Source organism: Lissotriton helveticus, chromosome 9, assembly GCF_964261635.1.
Source record: "Lissotriton helveticus chromosome 9, aLisHel1.1, whole genome shotgun sequence".
Taxonomy (NCBI): domain Eukaryota; kingdom Metazoa; phylum Chordata; class Amphibia; order Caudata; family Salamandridae; genus Lissotriton; species Lissotriton helveticus.
The window spans coordinates 529,447,779-529,472,122 of record NC_136070.1 but is presented as its reverse complement, the minus strand read 5'-3'; the positions used below and the strand labels follow the sequence as shown (position 1 = coordinate 529,472,122).

General features: G+C 41.2%; 1 protein-coding gene across 8 annotated transcripts in view; it reads left to right on the top strand.

Moving 5' to 3' along the window:
- The window catches only part of LOC144781502 (uncharacterized), a 121,736-nt gene that overhangs the window by 45,084 nt on the left and 52,308 nt on the right, over positions 1 to 24,344 (top strand). For 2 of the 8 annotated variants that reach the window (XM_078660388.1, XM_078660387.1), the window contains 6 exons: positions 10,503 to 10,613; positions 17,802 to 17,918; positions 20,391 to 20,504; positions 22,056 to 22,118; positions 22,230 to 22,358; positions 22,604 to 22,717. In XM_078660388.1, coding sequence (XP_078516514.1) covers positions 10,503 to 10,613; positions 17,802 to 17,918; positions 20,391 to 20,504; positions 22,056 to 22,118; positions 22,230 to 22,358; positions 22,604 to 22,717 — 648 coding nt within the window. The remainder of the gene's footprint in view (positions 1 to 10,502; positions 10,614 to 17,801; positions 17,919 to 20,390; positions 20,505 to 22,055; positions 22,119 to 22,229; positions 22,359 to 22,603; positions 22,718 to 24,344) is intronic. The other 6 variants (XM_078660384.1, XM_078660383.1, XM_078660382.1 and 3 more) reach the window with 6 other exon arrangements.

Sequence of the window (24,344 nt, the reverse complement as noted above, 5' to 3'; positions counted from 1 at the left end):
TTTCTTTCTGAGTTTTGGATAGTTTCATGTTTTGAATTATTTTGATTCTTTCAGATGTCACTCTTCTGACCCCTCTTTTTATCTGGTGTGCCAGATACTTGACTAAGGTTGTACAGTATTGCAATTTTTCAGGGGACACTTTATGTCCACCCTTTGCTAAGTGGTTCAATGATGCAATGGAATCAATCATGCAGTCATCTCTGGTTCTCGATGCTATTAATAGATCATCGATATACTGCACCAGAACAGATTGTCCGGGCAGCACCAGTGATTCAAGACACTTTTCCAAAATCTGATTAAAGATGGATGGGCTTTCCATGTACCCTTGTGGAACACGATTCCAGACATAAACATGCTCATCAAATTTGAACAACAATAAAAACTTGCTGTCTGGATGCAATGGAATGGAAAAGAAGGCATGACATAAATCAATTACAGTGAACCATCTTGCCCTCCATGGTATTTGGTACAGAATCACTGCTGGATTTGGTACTACTGGGCAACATGGGACAACAATTTTATTTACCTTTCGAAGGTCTTGGACCACCCTGTACTTTCCATTTGGTCTCTTTATGCCAATTGTAGGCGAATTACAAGGACTGCTCATTATTTCTTCTAAAATGCCTTGTTCAACCAAACGCTCTATTTCTTTTGCAACACCTGCTTTTATTTCAGGGCTAATTTTGTACTGTCGAATATTTGGGTAAACTGCACCTTCTTTCACTGTCACTTTTATGGGATCGACATTTGCCATCAAACCTACTTCCTTTCCAGAAAAATCCCACACATCAGGATTTACATAGGTTTGAAGCTCTTCTGGTAAATCTCCTACCGACAACTTTTTAACTTCTGTTTCGTGTTTAGTTAACATAATTTTGTACACTCCGTCTTCATCTGGAGTCTGAATTTCAACACCATTTGGTGTGCAAAAGATTGTTCAATTCATCTTGCATAGTAGATCCCTCCCTAGCAAGTTTACAGGGCTAGAGTCGCACACGACGAATTTGTGCATCTCTTTAAAATTACCTATGCACACTTCCATTGGTTCTGTGACAGGGGTCCTAATTTGTTTATTAGAAATGCTCACTACTTGGATCACTTCTCCCGAGAGGGGTAGGTTTGGGATGTCTGCTGTTCTCACAGTAGAACGGGTAGCACCAGTGTCCAACAAAAAGGTAACATCATTTCCTTCCACTTTTCCCTCAATGTAAGGACCTGACTGATCTACCGGTAAGGATGCGCCAAGTACGCATTCCTCTTCCCCCCTCTCAGGCACCATCAGTAAGTGTCTTCAAAGAATGTGTCCTGTAAAAGAAACTGTAGTGTTACCGTATTTTTCTTACCACTTCCCTCTCGAAATCCGGTGTCCACACTGTATTTGGCTTGACTCACAAAATCAGGCATAGGGGCAGGAGGTAATTGATTCTGTTTTACCTGTTGCAGCTGTATCATTGAAACCTCATTCTGCATCTGTGCATTTAAATTTTGATTTTGGACATTATTATTCTGTATTAATTTACATGTGTTTCTCCAATTCCCCAATTTTCCGCACCCATGACAGGGAAACTTTTTCTGTGCCTCTACCTTACTCATTTTCCCTCTGGGTTTTCCCCTCTACTTTCACCTTGGCCTTCTCCTTTCCTTTGATTATTTGCCTGCTGACTTAACTGAAGTTTCTGCTGCTCTGCCATTTTTACTTGAGCCCACATTACTTTTTCTTCCAATTTCTTTCGCTTATTATCAATTTCATCCTCACAGTATTTTGCATACTTGAGAATCTCGTCGACAGGCTTCCCATGCCAACATAGTTTATGTTCTTTAATTGTTTGGGAGATTTCTGGTTTTATTCTGGACACAAAATGATATATAAAATGTGTCATGTCCTTATTATCAATGTTTTCTATACCACTGTACTGTTTAAATACCTGCAATAGGCGTTCATAATATGCAAGTACAGATTCATCTTTATTTTGGGTGGTTCTGTCTATTTTTGTCCAATCTGTTTCTTTTGGAGGTATCTTTCCCTTACATAGGTTGATTATACTTTTTCATTACCTCTTTTGACGGGGCTCCTGTCTTTGGATCTCTAGGGTATTCATAATTTGGCCAATCTACTGTAAATTTACACTCGGTCCATAAGTCAGCTGGAACAACTATGTCAAATAAACCCTCTAAATCTTTCAACAGTATCATTGAAACTTTTACAAACCTTTCAACTTGCCGATACCATTCCACAGGTTTTTCTCTAAGCTTTGGGAAGTCATTAGTAAATGCTAAAATATCCTGTCAGGACCATTGGACATGTACATAACCTCCTCCAGGCACTTCTCTCATCGGACACAACCTTTCAGGCTTTTCTGTTTCTGTTTGTAAATACTCAGATACATTTCTATTTCCCTGTGCTTCTTCCTTTTTCTTTGTCCATCTGACTTTCCATTAGTCCAAATCTCCCCATTTTTGCAACAACGACAATAATTCCTTTATCTGCAATTTTCGTCCTGACACATTCATGTTTTCCAAATCTTTGTCAGAACATTCAGTTCTATATGGTTTCTGTAATACCTTTGATTTGCCAATTTCAATTCCCATTTCTGAAGCCAAATTCATCAATTTTTCAAGGTATATATTTGTATTTCAAGTAATACTTCTGCATATAAACAACAATTCTTCTTCATTAAAAGAATTTAACCTTTCCAATCCTACATTTCCAGCTACCATCTCTTCTAATTGTACCCTTAATTTGAATATGTCTAATACCTTTGGCTGTGTTTTTGGCTTTTCTATGTCTCGGGTCCATCTTTCTAATTCGTCAGGGCTCACTACAGTTGCACTTCTCGTTCCTGAGGATGTTTCAATCTGTACTTCCTTTGAGCACCGGGGAGTAATTTTCCTGATCGAGTCACTCACTGGTTCTTGTATAGGTAAATCCTTTAAGCAAATTACTGACTCGCATTCACTTGCTTGGTGATCAACTATTAGATTTTCTTTCCTATGCTGTACTATGGGTGTATGAAGAAGAAACAGTTGCCTAAGCCTCCGGGCTAATTAAAGTACACAATGATTTATGTACAGGTAAACCACAGTTTATTAGTTTACCCAAAAACAGTTTATGTTTTCAATTTTTGCTCAATTTACAAAAAAGGATGTTCGAAAAGACAGAAATAAGGCCACTATCAACCTCATGTCTTAGCCATATACATTTGTCTGAAATTGTATATGGCTAAGACATGAGGTTGATAGTGGCCTTATTTCTGTCTTTTCGAACATCCTTTTTTGTAAATTGAGCAAAAATTGAAAACATAAACTGTTTTTGGGTAAACTAATAAACTGTGGTTTACCTGTACATAAATCATTGTGTACTTGAATTAGCCCGGAGGCTTAGGCAACTGTTTCTTCTTCATATTAGTGTGGCCCTGCCTACCCTCCTTCCCGTTTGGGCCCAGCCACCCTTGTTTTTTCTGATGTACTATGGGTGTAGTCATAACAGGAGTTTTAGGACTGGGCTGCTTATCTCCATATAAAGGCACTACGGGACCCATAGTTACTGGTATTGTCAAAGCTCAGGACTTGTATTTAATTGGGTGATTTTTTGAATTAACCCACTACGCTGTTTGTTTAATGCTTCTTTCTCTCTTTCTTGTATTACCTTTTCCAATGAGGTTTCATGTATAATCTGCGGAACCAAAGGTGGTAGTAAAAATGGGGCACTAGGAATAACTTTATTAGTTTCTTCCTGGTAAGGTGGCAGATTTTTCATTAATAAATCATCGAAATAATCATCATCCGAATCATCACCACTAGTCATTAAACGTTTTGTTTTCTCTGTACTTGTACTTCCAGTCGGTTCTTCTGTGGTAAAAACAGGATATAATCCTTCCACTAGCATTGACTGTCTCCATTGTTTCATCTGCTTCTCTCTAGTCTCCTTGGGAAATCTGGGATAAAATCTGCTAACATTTCTGTCACTTTGAGATCTATCTTGCTCAAAAGCTTCTGTCTCCCACTCTTCTTAAGCTTCATACTGTGTTAATTTTGGTCTGGGATCTAATTCATTCATACGAGTTTGTAAATTGTGTAGTATTCTACCATTAAATGTACCATGTTCTGGAAATGCTAATATACCATCTTCCTTGGTGTATTCTATCCAATTTTCTAACCATACACAAGTGTGGTAGCCTCTTTCTATCATCATGTATGATGCGGGCGTTTTGGGTGATGGAATAATAATTCCCTCTCTAGTTTTTACTGGCTACAAGCAGCGTTGACCAATGCTTGCGCTGCTTTTCTGTGACGTGAGTCTCACTCGCTGCACTCACCCCTCCTTTACAATTTTCTCACTGCTACCCACCCGCTGCTGCTACCAATCCCAGCGCGGCTCTCTATGACGTCAGTGCAGCATCCACAACTACTCCTCCTTTGCAAGGTAATACGACAACTCAATTTCTTTCAAATTTTAATTACACATTTCATTAATTAACAACATGAAAATATTTTCTATTGGGCCTGATTGACTAAATTCAAGAGAAAAGATAATTTCTTTCACAACGAGTAAACCTTTTTCCGTCTACCCTTCATGCACTACAAGCAAAACAACCTTCCGCTTACTCTTTACCCAAGCAAAAAAAAGAACCTGTTACTCCTTCAGAATTACCCTATCTAGGTGATATAAGACAAAGTTTCACCAGCGAACTCCTTTGCTACCAATCACCCTCACTTTTATACTAATAAATAATCCCTAACTAGTGCTTCAAGCTTTACCTAACTTTCCGCACTTACTTCATCAAGGCAAGTAACCTCACTGCAGTGTGGCTACCATTAACCACCCGCTATTCAATATCCCGGGATTTCCAAACAACAAATAACAATACAAACGGGTTTTGGTTAGTACATAAAATCAAATATGCAACTAACTATGTATCTTTAACTAAACCCTAACCATCATACTGCTACCAGAAAAGTATATTGATGGTGCGCAGGACTACCAGCTCAATTTACCATACTCACCTGGGCCAATAAACATTCACTCCTTTGAACCAGTAATCCTGCTTTTACTTACAGCCTATCAGGATCTTAATTCCTTTTAGGACTTATACCTGTATACCATGACTTACCAGTCCTTGTCACCTAGGCTATAAGTCCTAGGGATCGAAAAGGGAGTTACCATAATAGGTAGCAATTTTAATAATTTACCTTTCCTGTAATAACCACAGACTCGGGAGAAGTTTTAAACTCTTTATCTATACAAATTTTTGGTGAGTCAGCGGCCACAATACAGTGACCAGAAATTTTACAAGTAAGAATATAATCAATAGCAAGTCACAGTAACACCTTTAGACATTGGTACCTGGGAAGGGTGAGAAAGGGAAATACCACAAGGACATACCACATAGATTATATTTACCTAGAATGGTGTAAGGACCAATCCTAGCCACGGGCTGGTGCAAAGAAAAGGCTCCCGACTAATCAGGTGCCAATAGGACAGGACAGGTGCAGAACGGGACAGGTAACCTCCACTGGTGCAACGCCAGCGTCACACCCCTCTCTACGGCAGTTACGGACCTCGACTGGGTAATCGATAATTCTCCCTCAGCAACACCCCGATTCTTCTGACATAGTGCTCCGCCAGCACCACTGCTCTCGATCTTCTACAGCATACATTGGGTCAGTGACAGGTCAGATAATCGGACAAGTCGGGCAATTTCTCTAACTAAGCCTACCTTAGTTATACCATTTTCTGGGCAGTGTACCACCCCTAATTGTTGCAAATCTATGTGTTCCCCTTTCAGTGATTGGTCAGAAAGACGAGGAGAGGTCATCACACCATACTAAGATGAGGAAAATTCAATTTGATATAGTTGATCAATGTTCCCGCCCATAATTTATTTTCCCATGTCTTTATTCCGCCCATCAATATTATTTCATTTTATTATACAAACTTTCAAGTTCTTTTCCTTTCCCAGGTTATGAATTTGTGGTTCCCAAGCACGTTGCCGGAAAGACAGTCACTGGCACCAGTTCAATGCCACTGCTTGAGGTCTCTTAAAGTTCTCGACTCATGCGCAGAGCGGTTTTCAATCTGGCTGTTCGTGTCACCCTTAGGCCCAAATACGAGCTATTAATAAAATCAAAGAGAGACACATTAGATTACAAAAATACATGAATGCACTGTATACCACTTATCTCTACTCTAACCACATTACTGTATTTTTACTATAGCATTAATAGTTAAGCAGAACAAACAAAGTTTAGTTGAAGCAGTAGCAGGTGCTTTAATGTGTGAGACATGAAGCGGCCATCTTGACACTAGTGCGCAGATGCAAGAAATTCCCACCAGAAGCGAAAGACATCATACCAGGTAGATGTGGCAGGCGCATGCGTAGAATAGTTCCCACGTTTTCGGCGGCCATTTTAGGACACTCGGGTTACTGTTAGTAAAAGCAAATATGCAAGCTTCCCCATCTTACTAATAATGTTGTGTAATGCAAATATTAGTAAACAAAACATGTTGATTAATTAGTTACATGTTATTTCGAGAGGACTAAGTCCAAGCAAGTTTCTGTACGTATGACCACTACATTGTATGCTACTCAACTATACATTATTGCTCTCTACGCCACACCACTGTACGCCACTCCACTCTAGGCTGTTACACTGTACACAACTCCACTCTATGTCAGTCCATTCTACCTTATTACACTGTACACTAATCCACTATATGCCACTTCAGTATACACCACTCCACTGTATGCCACTCCGCTATATGCTACTCCAGTATATGCTATTCCACTCTATGACGCTCTACTGTACACCACTCCACTCTATGCTATTCCACTGTATGCCACTCCACTATATGCTACTCCACTCTACATCACTCCACTCTATGCAACTCCATTCTACGCTTGTGCATTAGGACACCACTCCACTCTATGCTACTTGACTAAATGCTATTCCACTGTAACCCACGCCACTGTACAGCACTTCAGTCTACACGACTTCACTGTATGCCACTCCACTCTACGCTATTACACTCAACGCTATTCTACTCTAGGACACTCCACTGTACTCCACTCTATGCTATTCCACTGTACGCCACTCCACTCTATGCTATTACAATGTATGCAACTTCAATCTCTACCACTCTGCTGTATGGTATTCCACTCTACCCCACTCCACTCTATGCTATTCACTCGACCCCACCCTACACTACACCACTCCAGTCTACACCACATCAATGTATGCCACTGCACTGTATGCTACTACACTATACGCTATTACACTCTACTCCACTCCACTGTACACCACTCCAGTCTATGCTACTCCACTGTACACCACTCTACTATATGCTGTTTCACTTTGTGCCACTCCACTCTGTTATTTTATGCCACTCCATTGTTCACTACTCCCACTCTGTGCCTCTCCACTGTACTCTCCTCCACTCTATATAACCCCACTCTTCAAGACTCTATACCACTCGCCATATATAATAATTTGAAGGTGATGGATACATTGTAAATGAAAGTTATTACTATAACTTTAGAATTTATAAAGTTTGTGTAGGTTAAACTTGGTTTGTTTAGGGAAAAAAACGTTTTGTTAACTTTAACTATGCTATAACCTTTGTTTTTTCAGAAGGAGTTTTTAATGTTTCACTAATAACTTTGGCACCATTTGACGTATCATTGCTAAACTTTCCTAAAAAAAAATAATCCACGTCAGTTCCTTCATGGAAAGTTTCACGAAGATCTGTGATGCAGGGGCCAAGATAAAGGATGGTCCCAAATGTTTATTTATTATGGTAATTCCCATAGGAAATGTTGCTCTTTAATACAGAAAAATGGTTGCATGCAATTGCACCAAATTTGGCAGAAAGTTAGAACATTAGTCAGAAAGTGTGCTTTTTTTGTGATTTGATGTAAATCCATTCAGCTGTATTCGAGAAATTTGTTCTTAAAAAGATGTTCAGGTTGAGCTTGAAGATGTTTAAAGAAATATCTCTGGATGTTAGGTCCTGCGTGAGTGCCATGCTACTGAATGTTATAAAACAGGGTCTTCTGATTTGCAAAGAGAGCTATTTCTCTCATTGGGCCATTTTGGTACCGCAGGATCTGATTGGCTGGCTGGAACTGAGAAGAAAATGATGCAGTGGCCATTAGACAATAGAATATAAGGGGGCCATTGTATAGAAACCATGACTGCCAGGGCACTTTTGTTGAGGGGCGGGTGCCCAGAGGGATTTCCTTCCACCTCGAGACAAAATTAAAAAAGCTATTTCACGCCTTATATATTGTTGTACTCCCGCTTGCATGCAGCGCTGTCCTCCTGTGAGGTACTGTGGTCCTTTGCCATTTAAGCTAATCGTGCAAGCTTCACAAATGAAGCTGCATAGTACCATGGGGTTCAAGATTGTGTGGTGAATATCGTGGAAGTACCCCAAAATAATGTGAAAAAAAAATCAAGAATCAGTGGGTTAGGCATATGTAGGGGATTTGGATAGAAGGCCAGACTACAGGCCAAGCCCTGTGGTCAACCTCCTGCTAGACATGGCTGAAGGCCATGCACAGCAGGAGGTTGGGCGCTCACAGCACATTGGTCACAGAGCCAACCCTCCATAGTAAACCCTGCATTAGGAATGGGCTTCTGCAGCATGGCTGGACGTCCATGACCTGCTGCCAACCCCCGCGGCATAGACCTTGTGCTTTGGTGTGTTATGCACCCATGAAGGGTTGGTAACCAACACAGGTGTTGGCTGAATATGATTTTTAAAAACTCAGAATTTCACTCAAAAAACAAAGGTTAAAGTAAAATTGTAGTTAGGTATGGTAATAAGGTCTTAGCTTACATTAAAAAAATCACTGAGAAGAAAACAAAAGTTATAGTAATCCTCTGGTTAGGTGTTGAACTGATATAAAACTAATGTTTACAAAAACAAAAAAAGGATTTTTAAAATTTTTGTTTACTGAGCTAATTATAACATGCCTTTTCCATGCACTGCTTATGACCTCACATAGTACGTCACTTATGACATGTTTAATGATATCACTGATGATGTTTCAAATGACATCACTGATAATATTATCCAGTCATTGTGACAGGGCTCTATAGAGTTTTTGGATGTAACGTAATCCTAAACACTACCCCTTAAGGCCACTTTTGTGTTCACCTTAATAGGATTACCCTCTTAAAGACTTCACATCACAGTTTTAAGTCACACGGTCCAACGGTATACATTTGCCTTTGGAAAAACACCCTTTTCCAAGCCCTGTGGACAACCCTTCATAGTTTGGTGAAATACAGTACTCACATTCCTGACATGGTCACATAACATATATCTTAGAACCATGCTAACAATGCCATTGTGAGATAAACCACCTCTAAGGACAATCTATGTTTTACATAATTCAGCAATCTTTAGTGACTTGAAATCTTAAGCAAAGTTCTGGAAATAAACATCCACACCTTAGAAACATCATGGCAACATAGAATCTATGTACAGCACTGTTTTTGGCTCTTTAACATGGGCACATTCCCAGATATCTAGTTGTGGCTAACCTGTTGTCAACAGAAGCTTTGGCCTTTCTCACAGATGTTTTGGACCAGGCTTTGGCTTCAAGCCACACCTTCTTAGAAACATACCTCTGCAATCCACATCAGTTGCACTCAGCCTTTACCTTGTTTAACATGGAGTAATACTTGCACCCCAGTCTTTAATGGCTTGTAAACAGTGCACCATACAACTTTCAACATGCACAATCACACTTGTCTTTGGTCCACTGCTATGGACCCACATGTTTAGACTCGATAGCTCTATGATGTATATGACTCTGGTGTCATCAGTAATATCTTTAATGATGTTATTTATGTCATGAGTTATGTAAAATGTGAGGTTATAAGCTGTGCATGGGGGGGCAAGTTATAGGTAACTCAGTAAACTATAACTTGTGAATTTCAGTGGTTCTTTGTTTTTTAAATACTAGTTTTATGTCAGTTCAAACCATAACTGTAATATCACTTTAACCATTGTTTTTGTTGTGAATTTCAATGTTTTAATATAAGCTATTATTGCCATATCTCACTATAAAGTTGCTTTAAACCTTTGTTTTTTTCAGTGTGTGTATATATATATTTTTATGTTTTTAAAACACGAGGCTAGTGAAACAGCTAGGTCAGACCTCAACATTGGAAATGCTAGCTTGAGTGCACCAGGATCAGGGCCTGGTTGTAATTTCTCTTGGCAATTGATTTTTCTTTCTGTCTCTTTCACGCTATCTGTGTGTATATGTTACTTAATTTACATCATCTTTGACTTTTTCAAATTCTCATTTTAGAGCTCATTATGTCTTTTTTGTTTCTCTCTCACTCTACGAATTTATCCTCTGTCTTATTGTTTTTCAGTCAATTTCTTTTTTGCGGCAATGTGATGCATCTCTCTATTTCTCTGTTTCTCTCCAACTGTTTAGTTCAGGTTCTAAAAGACAATAACTTTTACACATCTTTAATAACAGGCTATCAGATTGTCAATCCAGGCACTTTACTACGGATTTACAAGGTGAAAGAAGAATACACCCAAGATACACTGGATGTGGAGAGAACCAACATGCATTATCCTATTGAATGTAAGTGCTACAAAGTAAAACCTTTCTCTGAGAGGTAATTGCGAACAGAACAGACTTTGGACCTGATTTGTATATTGGCGGAGTGGGATACTCCATCGCAACAGCTTCGGAGATCCCTCCATGCCAATATTATGTTCAGCTTGCCAAATTTCATTGTGAGTGGACCTTACGTTTTTCCACAGCAAAGACTGCACCGTCTCCACTGAGGACAAACTTCTCCAACAGCCATGGAGAGTAACGACTGTCGAAGAAATGGCTACATGTCTGCCCACCCAATTTAGATCAGCAGACATGTAGTCATGTTTTACTGTTCCTTGAACAATGAAAACTATTGAAACGCTCCAACTCGCCTTAGGGGACAGGAAATCTGGTTTCAGGACTTTCTTTTTGAAAAAAAAGAAAACAGTTTGCTGCAGGGCTGTGTTCTTCCGACTCAGCCCCGTAGCAAACAGTAAAAAGCATTGACAAGAACCGCCATGATGGCTGTTCCTGTTGTTAGGCTATGTGAATTTGTAGATCATGGCTAATCACCCATGAGGGTATCCAGGCGCTTAGTAGGGCAGCCCTGAGGAGGGGGAGGGGAGGAGGGGATCATGCCTGTTTTGTCTGGAGGAGCCATGTTTTGAGTTTCCTTCAGAAGTCCACAAGGGAGGGGCAAGTTCTGGGGTGTATCAGGACTTCGTTGCAGTACTTGGCTTCTGGGTATGAGAAGGAGCATCCTCCGCTTCTGGTCTTCTTGATGCGAGGGAGGTGTGCTCTTGTTCCTGATGCAAATCAATGGTGTCTAGGTGGTTGGTAGAAGTTGAGGCGGTGGTTGAGGTAAGCTGGACCGTGGTTGTGGAGATCTTTGTGGGCATCGGTGAGTAGCTTGAACTTACATCTTTATGGACTGGGAGCCAGTAGAGATTGTTGAGGTGTGAAGAGATTTGGTTATGTTATGTGATGTTCTGGATGTGTCTGGCAGCGGTGTTCTGAAGTCGTCGTAGGACATGGGCTGGGATTCCGATGTAGAGGGTGTTTCCCTAATCAAGCCTACTCATGATAACAGCCAGAGTGACTGTTCGTCTGGTGTTCAGTGGGATCCACTTGAAAATCTTGCGTAGCATTCCCAGGATGTGAAAGCATGATGAGACGGCATTGTTCCGTATGCACATGGTGAGTTTGGTGTTCTGGATGATCCCGAGGTTCTTGGGATGGTCCACCAGGGTGGGTGGCGTGGCCAAGTTAAGAGGCCCTCAAAAGGCTTCCAGGGGGAGTGGTTGTTGCAGAAGTTTGGACTTCGGTTTTGTCTGTGTTGAGCTGGAGGCAGTTGTTTTTCATCCAAGTAGTGACGTTGGCTAATGCAGTTGGCAAAGTTTGATTTGGCGGTGCTGGTTGAGTCTGTAGAAGAGAAAGGATGAGCTGTGTGTCGTTGGCGTAGGATAGTACGTTGATGCCGTGGGCACTGGCGATGAAGAATGTTGGGCTGAGTGACGATCCTTGAGGGAATCCGCAGATACATTTCTTTAGTTCTGAGGTGTAGGGGGGAAGTCTAACTCGTTGAGTTCTGTCCGTGAGGAAGGAGGATATCCACTTGAGGGCCGGTCCTCTGATACCCAAGTGTAAAAACGTTCTAATGAGTGACTTGTGAGAGACCGTATCAAAAGCTGAGGAGAGGTTGAGGAGGATGAGTGGGGCTGTTTTACCTTGGTTGAGGATGCTTCAGAGGTCATTTGTTGCTGCAATGAGGGCTGTCTCTCTGCTGTGGTTAGTGCGAAAGCCTGATTGAGAGCTGTCTAGGAGATGATGGAGTTCTGAGTGATATGTGAGTTGGGTATTGATGACTTTCTCCATGACTTTAGCTGGAGAAGGTTTGAGTGAGATAGGTCTGTAGCTGCTAAGGGTGTTGGGGTCTTCTGTTGGTTTCTTCAATAGGGTGTTGACTTCTCCATTTGTCCAGCAAGATGGGAAGGTGGCAGTGGTTATGGAGTTGTTGACAGTGGTGATCACGGGGGAGATGGGGGTTCTTCCAGGGTTGTATATGAAGTAGGGGCATGGGTCTGAGTGGGCTCCTGAGTGGATAGTATTCATCAGGGCAGTGGTTCCTTCATTTGAGAAGGGCGTCCTTTGCTTAGCTGCTGTTTCCAATGAAGGAAGTGTCCAGCTCGTGGGGGAGTTAGTATCGTTATGCTGTGGGTAGAATGTTTTGTAGATCTTGGTAATTTTCTGTTCGAAGAAGTTAGAGTGGTCATTGCAGAGTGCTTGTGATCGGATGTTGTCTTTGTTGACAGCTGCAAAATTGTTGAATTAATTGGCGATGGTGACAAGTTTTTTGCCGCTGATGGAGCTAGCTACAAGTCTAAGATTTAGGGCCTTTTTCTTTGCATCTCGTAGATGTTGGTGGTAGAGGTTGAGGGAGGCTTTGTAAGTGAATCTTGCGGTGCTGTATTTGTGAGTCTCAAATTTTCTTTCTAGTTTTTTGCAGAGGTGCTTGAACTCCATGAGGTTTTTTGCATACCAGCTGGTTCGTTTGTTGTTTTTGTAGGTCGGAGCGGTTGGTGCAGTTGGTGTGCCATTTATTGAAGACCTCGGTGTCGACATCAGGGTCCCCGGTGAACGTTCCTGTAGAGTCTTGGTCCTGTTTTTTTCAGATATTTTGCCCCAGTGTCTTGATGGTGCTTTGGGTATTTCTGATGGGGTGGCTTGGTGGGCGATTGTCTTGAAATGTATGATGTAGTGGTCAGACCATGTGAGCGGAGTCATGTTGGTTGTGGCGATCCTCTTGGAGGAGAAAATCAGGGTCGATGGTGTGGCCTGCTGTTTGGGTTGGACCTTGGACAAGCTGGGTGAGTCCGAGGTTGCTGAGACTGTTGAGGAGGGCAGTTGAGGTAGGGTATTTGGTGTCTTTCAGATGAAAATTGAGGTCCCCGATGAGGATGTAGTTGGTTGATCTGATGGAGAGGGGAGGGATGAAGTCTACGATGTGGTTACAAAATTCCGCTCTGGGGCCCAGGGGATGGTATGCGAGGGTTTGTTTAGGGGTAGTGTAGCGTGGGTGTAGGGATAGACCGGAGACTTTTCTTTGGTAGGCAAGGTTTTATTTTTAACAGTGCTCTCCTACTACGGGAGGTCAGTCTCTCTCTGGCAAAGTCTGATTGATCCGTGGCTGCGGCTTTGGTCTTCCGCGTCTGTATTGTTCTCCTTCTCTTCCGGCCGCTATCCGTCGGGAGGTGACCCTCTGGCTCTCGGCATCGTTCAGCCCATAAGAAAACCAACAGAGGGAATGCCGTCAGTTGCACAATCTGAATAATTGAGACCCGTGAGGAGACCGGGGTGCAGGGTACACCGCTGACGAGTGCTGTACAAGTATTTACAGTGCCGGGGTTTAACGCGAGGGACGGGTGTAGGAGGGGGGGATGGGAAGGACGTGGGAAAATAGGGATGGAATATATACAGGTATTTACACGGGAGGACCGTCTCCCCTTCTCCCAACCCAGGTCGACAAACGCCGCCGTACCTGTTTAAGCCACACTCCTCCCTCGGGAGTGTGGCACGGCGCTCCACAGGGTCGTTGGCCTCCTGGCAGGACTCCTCCGGATCCTCTCGACTCTCCGCTCTCCTCGCCTTCTCTCCCGACCTCCTCTCTCCGTCCTGCGCTCTCTCCGCTTTCTCTCTCGACCTCCTCTCTCCGCTCTACTTCCTCCGGGGTGACGTCGCACGCTGTGTAGAGGACTTCCTGGTTTTTCCCTGCTCCGGATCCTTGGACGTCATATGGCGGCGTGGTCTCACTATCATTGAACGCCCAGTTAAAGGTGCCTTCCTCCTTTTCCTCGATGTCGGGGAGTAGTGGGCAGGTAGCCCATTCCTTCTGAAGGGATGGAGGGGAGGCAGTATCAGCGACTCACCAGTCACTCGGGGATGGACCTCTTGCTACCCCGTTACAGGTAGCTTTGTAGTATGTTTGCATTTTGAAGTGGAGGTGTTTCATGAGGTTGTTGTCCGAGTCCGTGGGGGTGGTACAGTCAATTGCGTTTTTGTAGATGATTGCGCGTCCTCCACCTAGTTTGTTGGTTCAGTCCTGGTGTATGATTTTGTAGGCAGGCGGGATGGCTGCAGCAATGTACGGGCTGGAGGCTGGGTTGAATCATGTGTCGGTCAGGAAGAGAAGGTCGGGTGTGTTGCTGTTGAAGAGGTCCCAGATTTTGGTGGAGTGTTTCCAGAGAGACGGGAAGTTGAGGAGCATGGTGGACAGTTGGTGTAGGGTGGTGGTTTTGGCATGCATCGGTTGTTTGGAGGTGGTGGTGTTGGAGTCTGAGGTGTCGCACGTGAAATCACAATGGGTGAAGTAGGAAGGCCTTACCGTGGAGCTGAGGGATGCTCAGGAGCAACGTGTTTGCTGGTGTGTGTTGATGAGTTCGCGGAGGAGTAGTGATTGTGTTTATTGGCTCTGTGGTGGCTGTGGTTGTGGTGTTGCGTTGGATGGTCGTGGGGCCAGGATTCCTGTCGCTGGGCCCAGTCCAGTCTTGGATGGACACAGACGGGCTTGCCTTTGGTGAGCTTTTGGTGCACCTGCAGCATGGTTGCACTGTGGCCTGCATTAAGTAGGTACTGGGGAGGGTGAAGCTTCTGTTGTCGGGAAGAACGGTGAGCGGGACAAATCTGGGTGGCAAAACCCAGGCGGCAGCTGTTTCACCTGGCCAAAAGGCGGCAACTGGATCCGGCTTGAATGAGCAGGCACTGGAGGCCACTGCCAAAGCCTTTATAAATGACCAGGCAGGGGTGTGGAATTTAATACAATATCTACATGTCCATGGGGCAGGTTGCTTCATAAATCTGCTTGTCCTGTAACAAAATCCACTTGTCTCTTTGGTGCCATGTAGTGCGGCGACACATTATGGCAGCAAACTTATTAAATAAGAGCTCTGATATATCCTCACTAGTTATGCCAGGTTTCATACCATAGAAGTGCCTGAATACTTGCAATCCCCTTATTTTGCCGCCTTTCTGCAGATCTACATACTGGGGCTGAAGGTAGTGGTAAGCAATAATTTCAGGGTTAGAATGCCCTTTTCAGTCTGTTCAAACCTACTAACTTGCATGTTTTAAGGGTTTTTAACAACTCTGCTCTAATCTGTTTCCAAACTGAGAAATGATCGCAATTTACTCCTGACAATGGCAGCCGTAAACCTTCTTCCAGAGTTGGGAAAAAAGTGGTTGGAGGGAAAGTGAACTTGCAAACACTCAGATTTTCGCATGAGCAAATCTACACAAGCAAATTTGCTCATGCTTAAATGGAGTTCACAAATATTTTCTAGAAATACTATTTCTTGTCCTACTTCTGGAAATTATTGGAGATTCAAGAAAGCCGTATAGCTGCATTTAATTTCTGGACATATACCATGTGTGCACTTTTGAGACTTTTAAAAATTATTTTGCCCCTAATTTGCTCTGGTGTTGAATGTGTCCTTTTGAGTTTATTAAAATTCTGTCTCTCTTGCTCTGTATCATCTGGCTGCACTGTGAGTGACAGCATTCTGCTCTTTCACAAGGAGCATGTCGGCACACAAGGTCGTTTTGTTCCGTGCCAGTAACTACTGTGGAAGTGTGTGCTTTTTGAGAGCAAAAATAACTTTTGCTTTTGCCAATGTTTGTTATAATGGTGAGGACCGGCAGCTCCCACACAATATAAGGTTTTACAAAAACCAAGCCAAAACAAGTCACACATTGACAAAACTAAAAAGCTGACCACCAATTTCAGACCTACTGGCTATGCCAATGCTTGTTTACTTTTGTTTCCTACAATCTTATTGAAACTGGTTTTACTGATATTCCATTATGAATATTTTTTGGGAAATTTTAGCATGCTTCAACACGTTACTAAATGATGCTGCGAAGAAATGGTACCTAAAATTTTACAATGGTTTAGCAAAATGGTTTTTTTCCTGCTTTCATTTTTTATTAAAATTTTATATTGAAAGCAAAGAATCATCAATCTTGCTTTCAAGCTTCTGCCAATATTTGCATCAAATCAGACAGCATTCTGGAAGCATTATGCATAGCCTCATATTGCTAAACTTTGAAAACGTGTGAACACAAAATTTTATACTGGAACAATTCTCAGTAGTGTAGTCAGAGCTTACAACATTTACGTAGAGCGCCCACCGTAATAATAAAGGCTTTCAATTAATGAACCATAAATACAAGTTTGAATAGCATTAATATATGGACAAAATTTTTTCCTTAACTGCAGTCAGTGCCCTTCCCTGATCCATATGTGGTACTGCAAAATGGCAGCCAAAGGATTTGTGCTGCAGGGGGTGGGGCCTACTTGTCCCAAGGACAAAATACACTGAAAACTTGTTGTCCTTGACCCCAAACAATATGGCCTGGGCGTTGGGCTATAGGAATTCCACATCCCTGTCTGACTACCTGCATAGTGTTCATTTATAAATTAGCTGAGCAGCCTCTCCACCATGGCGACGGAGTAGTTAACTCCACCACCATGGCGCTATGGCGGGCCGCCCGCCTACATATAAATCAGGCCTATTTTTCTAATGTAATGAGCTGCCCATATAGCAGGCATCCTGACTTGGATTCACTGTTAATTGCAATTATCTGCCACAGATACTACCTCTAATGCTAATAGATACCCTGACCCTAACCCTGAGGCAAATGTACACCCTTACCAACACCATAAGTTTAAACCTCCTCCTTTCTCTAATCATGAGCACAAACCCACATTTTCCTCTGAAGATAATGCAAACTCTAACCGCATAATATTTCTAAGTCTAATTCAGACCCTTACCTTAAACCTGACCATACTTTCAACTCCTTCTTCTTACCCTTATTGTAGACCCCTAGACTAAGCTCAACAATCAATCTTATCTTTACCCTTTACCTAACCAACCTTAAAACAAACACTTAACTTAACCATGCCAATGCACTGGTGTTTATGTAAGTGTTATAAAGATATAGTGTATTCAGTTTATTGGTAAGTGTTGATGTGGTAGGATCTATGTAATGGTATGTGGATGTAGCAGAGTTTACATATTGTGGCTGCACTTTCTTTATCACAATGAAATTACTATGAGTTCTACTAAATTCTGCTGCTCTAGTATGGTGGTCCTCACCTTCAGTCATGTTTATGTTTACATCATCAAAACAAAATCAGGAGCCATTGTTTATAACCACATTTGTTTGTCTTTGTAGCTTTTCATCCCGCAGTCTCTCCAGACATATTATTCAGAGTCATGCATGAAGAAGAGTCATATTACAGCAACCAGCAAAGCTCAGAGGGAATAGAACTTAGTGGGCGGATGAGTTCATGTGAGTTTGATGCTCTTTCAATACACAGAATTGTAAATGGTGAACATGTGAGAAAGCCTTTCTTGCTATTCAGTACACCCATCTGTACTCCTCTCATTTCTTCTTAACCCCGTAGTCTTAGCAAGTAGGGCAGAGAGATGAAACTTTGCACAAACCATTGCATATGTGGTTCTGGTCAGTGATCTTTCTCCAGACATCAGACCTTATGTAGAGTTTGCTGGTGCAGAAACACCACAGTTAACCCACAGTACTTACGCAAGCCAAAGCTGTGGTTCCCCTGCTCCATTTAGAGTCAGGATAGGGCCAAGTGTACACCAGCGGAACCTCTGCTGGCTCTGCTACTGTAGACCTTTGACCTGGTGCTTGTCCACCAAGCAGCCATCTTGTTACAGTGGTAGCCATTGTGCCCTATTGAGGATCTTAACATCGTCACTCAGTTTTCCTGCTCTTGCCTTCTATGAAAGGCAGGGAAAATGTTAAATCGTAACTCATGTGAAAGGAGTGAACGCCCTTTGTGCCAGTGCCATTTATTTTTTCTATTCACAGAAAACTAAATACCCACTCCCTTAGTCACATTTCCTGGAATAACGTTGGCTTGTCAAAATTATATTGTGTACATTGTTAAGCACATTTTCCTGATGTTGCTTCAGCAAAAGAAAACCCAGAGCTCTTGTCATGGACGTCCACCAGGAAAGTGCATTAAGAGAGCTAGATCATTATTTTAGTGAGTGAAAAGTATAAAAGGGCATGAGGTCCCATACAACCTATGCTGGTGCTCCTCAGAAGTCTTTGAGGGATCTTCCACTGAAGAAAGGAGGTAGACCCTGAACGAACTGAGTAGGACTACATAGGTTTACTTTGCAACTTGTTCAGACCATAGGAACAGCCTTTGACAGGATACCCTCTGATATAGTTGTGTGCTAGGAAGGCCATCTTTAAGTGTAGCCACTTAACTCTAATGGCGCTAGTTTTAGCAGTTACTGGCCCCTTCAGTTTTAGGAGATGTATACTTTCACCCAGAGTTTTATCTGAGAAAACCTACAAGTGTAAGTGTGGGCCAGAATGAATAACAACCAAGGGAAATGGACATGAATAATCATTTCCTGTGGAAATTCCTTATTTCTTAGTTAACCATCAGTGTCCACTTTGTAATGGCTTGATTTTTGCCCCACCGCTGGACTTACTTTCAGGGTCCCTCTGGTCTCTCCTTTGCCTCCAGTTTTATGTAATGTTTATTTGACTGCTCTTCACTTGTGAGTCATTTTATGGCGTCTGGTCAACCCTCCTATTCAACAACCCAAAACCTTCCCAGAATATTATGGCTATTGCCAACATTTTCAACCCACCTCAGTAATGTCATGCTCTTGTCCATAAGAAGGCCGTTCTTTGGAGCTAAGTGGAAATAACGCCAAACTCATTTGAAGGGTGCACCTTTATTAAATGCAGCGAATGGCAGCACCTTATTAAGTAAAAATAATTTCATGTTGATCACCATTATAACCATGACTCCATAACAGAGCATTGCCTTCAATTGTATTTCCACTGTCATAAATTAAAACAAACTTATCAAGCCGTAAACTCGCTCAGGACTAATAAACAAGCGTGGTAAGTGTCAACTTGCACCTAAGTTATTTAGAGCTCCATGAAGGTCTCCAACTTAACCCTAAATCCAGGCTGAAAATTATGCAAAATATTGGGGTTTAACTGGTAGGTGTGGTGAGAAAGAAAGACCTTGTGTCAAGTACTAGAAAATTCCTTCCTTGGTAACCTATTTCAGGTGGAGTTCATTTTGAGAACGCCTGCCTGGCCTTTAAATTTCCACCTGAAAATACCCCCTCTTGAGTCATGTACAATCCCAGGCAGACCATAAAGGTGTGGTACCAGAATATCATTGTCATATATCTTCTGACATAAATATTGTGTTCTAAATATGTTTGTGCTAATAATGGAAAATCTAAACCCAATGGCACAGTGCTTTTGCAAATAATATTTATTTTTATATTACTATACACCTGACAATGATAATTTGACATACAACTACCCTCAAGTGTTCTGGGCATCAGTCCCTGACTGGCCATTGCTTAAGATTCATCCTGAAGGAAGGTGAGGTATTCTCAGTCCAGGTTTATAAAACATGAACGCATGCTTCATATGGTAATGTGGAACATGTTTCGTCCTGATGTGCAGACATAAACCTAAAACATTTATGTTCTTCTAATGCAGGTCTGGAATGACGTCAGTACCTAGAGATATTCTCTGGGTTAAATTGTGCTATTTATGGAGGATTAGTCAAACATTGAAGTTTAAGGTACCTCAAAGATGCACAGTGGCAGTAACCAGTGCAAGTATTATAGTTTTGTCTAAAATTGATTTGAAAAATGCTGCGACTATTGAATGGTTTTACTGTAATTTTGTTCCTGGTATAAGTCACCTCTACCCACAATATACACATCATTTTTATATCTTTTTCAGTCAAACCTGTTGTTCATGGGGATTTTGGTGATTCATTCTACTCCCGTGACTTTTCTGAAATGTCCAGGGACTTAAACCAGCTTTGTCATGAGCCTACATCCGATGCATGTGCAGGTATCACTCTTGGTTTATTATCTTCTGACAACCAAACTCGCATTGAAGCTCAGACAAAAGTCTTATAATGTGGTTTTGAGTCAGGGAGTATTGGAAAATGCCTAAATATCTGCAGTATGTGCTAAATCTTAAGGAGTCTCAACTTGTGGAATTTCCTCCAAGATATGCTTATTATGCTGGAGGAAACTTCTCCAGTGAAATCTCCTCTGTGTATAGCTTTTGTTTCAGAAATCACAGTATTTTCCATTACCACCTAACTCCGAATTTCTTCTATGGTATTTACGTAAGCATCGCAGAAGAATACAGATTGTTTATAGGTACCTCCCCACCCAAAATAACTTTACTAACATCTGAAATCTCCCTGAGAGTAGAACACAATATTTATAGCTATTATTTAATCAACTCAATTAGGTTGTAGGGTAGAATGTTGAGGCTAGAAATAGTGTCCTAAAAACAATATTGTGGCCAGAATTTTGAGTAACAAAATATTGTGAAGTTAAGTATTTCAAGATAAGTATAGATGTTCTTTCCTCAACTCATCATCCATGTAATTATATTTAGTCATTGAACATATGTTTGGCTTTAAAAATAGTATATACCTATGGATCCCTATATAGATGTTTACCTTCAAGATATTTTAGTTATCAATGTTTTAGCCACAATGTTTTTGTAGGACAATGTTTTGTCCCTAATATTGTGGGACTGTACGCTCCATATATGAATGCAAAAATAAACCTCACCAAAATCTTTGCTTTCAATAAGTTAAAACTACAATATACCTCTAAAATATATTTTCATAAAGATTTGTTTAATTTCTGATGAAGATTGTTGCCAATGTGAGTGTTAATCTAAATGTCATATAGCAGTTTGTTTCCCTCCCTTTGTTTTTACTGCATTACTTGCCTTCCGAAATATAAGTCTTTGGAGCTGGTATGCCTCTTTCTATAATGGTTTCCTTAAAAGTTCTAGAAAGGGGTCACTAAAACGTGTCCTCTAGTTGTCTCCCTTATTCATGGGGTCAGACAACGAATATTCCCCTGCAGTTTCTTCAAATGAACCACTCGGTGGAGTGGCTGGGCCTCTTGGCCTTCAGAGTTGGGCTTCTGTAATGTGATTTGAACTGGCCTGCAAGAGAACTTCATTGACTAACTGAAACCAGTGGAAAATCAGACTCCAAGAAAAGTCCTCAATGGGAAGAAACACGTCCTGGTCAAGACACCAGTACAAATATTCCACTGTCTCCCGGCAAAAGTTTGAATTGTTCTAGACACTACACATAAGGCATTTTGAACAATGGGCCAGCTTAATTGCCACCTGTTACTTGCCAAGTGGGAACCTGCGATCAGCCAACATGCTGATTCCTTGCCAACTAAAGTTCCAACCATAAATACGCGGGGCACATTGATGTGATTATAGGCCATACGCTCTTGAACGCTCTCAGTGCATATTCGATTGCTCCCAAAAATGCCCTACTCTCCCTGAAACATACAAAAAATGAATTATTCAAACAAACGCCCTTCCACCGTGATAATTTTATTGATTTCTTTGTAGGCTGGGAGAACACACAGAGACACATTCCACATCGAGAAATGGCAATGGACGACACCAAGCAAGGTAATAACAGCATATTGAATTAACAGAAAAAAGTAGACCTCTGTTGTGTTATGGGCACAGTATGGTTATTTTCCAAGGTTGTTGTGAACTTCATACCCCAGACTTTTTCAGCTATGTATCATTCAGCAGGATTCCCGTCTTTTCATTCGGACCTTTGTTTGAAAAATGAAGCAAAGTTACCTATAAGTTTGATGGGTCACCCTGATGAAGGAGGAGAAAGTAGCACTTTCCAGAGCACTGGTAAGCAAAAAATGTGTTTTGAATGTTACAGTTCTTTGATTGGTCAAACAGTAATGCGTTATCTGTAAATTGCACAATATTGTCTCTCCTCCATAGTTTTTTACATTTAGCCAAAATGATCCGTTCTCAGAGTAGACGAGTTATATCAGTCTTGTTATAGTTGGAAGTTTCTTGTGCTGATTGTACATGCCATCTTTTGATTATAATATATTCTAATGTTTAACTTGGTTTTTAATTTTCATCAGCAGAGCAAGTGGCCATCCCTGACATACTTGTAGTAAAGGTTAAAGAAGAGGAAGAGGGTGATGGTGTAGGCCACCCGGACTGTGACTCTCAAGATAGCATCCTTACTCCAACAGGTAAAGAATGGTTCTCATCATTTTAAAATGGAATGAATAGGATAGTTTGAGGACCCTATGATTTACAGATCACTGACAGAATATCGAGGAGCAAAATATCGACCTGCCAAAATATCGAGGAAAAAATATAGAATGCCAGAATATCTAATTCCTATCTACAAACGGGTAAGTACAAAAATATTGAATCCAACATATCGTTGTAAATAATATAGTTTGTTAAAATATCAAATTTTTTAAATGTCTTAAAAGTAATGTTAAATTAATGAAATAATAAATATAATTAACTAAACCATACTTAAAAATACATAAATAACCTTACAATTAATAAGAAAGAAATATAATAAACATGCATTTTTGTAATACATATATATATTAACTTAATATTAATAAAGAATATTCAATATTTTTAGCGTAGGATAGCGGGAGGGGAGAATGTACTATTCCCACTCCAGTGAGTGCAACAGTAGGGAAAGAGTTGGATAGCGGGAGGGTAAAAATTACTATTCGCACTCCAGTGAGTGCAACAGTAGGGAAAGCGTTGGATAGCGTAGGGGTAAACATTACTATTCCTACTCCAGTGAGTGCAACAGTAGGGAAAGTGTTGGATAGCGTAGGGGTAAAAATTACTATTCCCACTCCAGTGAGTGCAACAGTAGGGAAAGCGTTGGATAGCGGGAGGGTAAAAATTACTATTCCCACTCCAGTGAGTACAACAGTAGGGAAAGCGTTGGATAGCGTACAGGTAATAATTACTATTCCCACTCCAGAGAGTGCAACAGTAGGGAAAGTGTTGGATAGCGTAGGGGTAAACATTACTATTCCTACTCCAGTGAGTGCAACAGTAGGGAAAACGTTGGATAGCGTAGGGGTAAACATTACTATTCCTACTCCAGTGAGTGCAACAGTAGGGAAAGTGTTGGATAGCGTAGGGGTAAAAATTACTATTCCCACTCCAGTGAGTGCAACAGTAGGGAAAGCGTTGGATAGCGGGAGGGTAAAAATTACTATTCCCACTCCAGTGAGTACAACAGTAGGGAAAGCGTTGGATAGCGTACAGGTAATAATTACTATTCCCACTCCAGAGAGTGCAACAGTAGGGAAAGTGTTGGATAGCATAGGGGTAAAAATTACTATTCCCACTCCTGTGAGTGCAACAGTAGGGAAAGTGTTGGATAGCGTAGGGATAAAAAATTACTATTCCCACAGCAGTGAGTGCAACAATAGGGAAAGTGTTGGATAGCTTAGGGGTAAAACTTACTATTCCCACTCCAGAGAGTGCAACAGTAGGGAAAGTGTTGGATAGCGTAGGGGTAAAAATTACTATTTCCACTCCAGTGAGTGCAACAGTAGGGAAAGTAATGATTTAATATTTAAATAAAAATAAATTAAGTATAAATACCAATAGAAAATTAATTAAAATAATTACCAATTACAAAATATTTAATAATTAATTAATTATGAATACCAATAAATATTATTAATTAAAAATATATTACCAATTAATAATTAATTAACAGTAAATTAATTATCAATACACAAAGATGATTTCAATAATTACTTAATTACAATTAAATTACTTCCCACCCTATTCCCCTATAAACCCACAACCCGCTCTGAATAATAAATT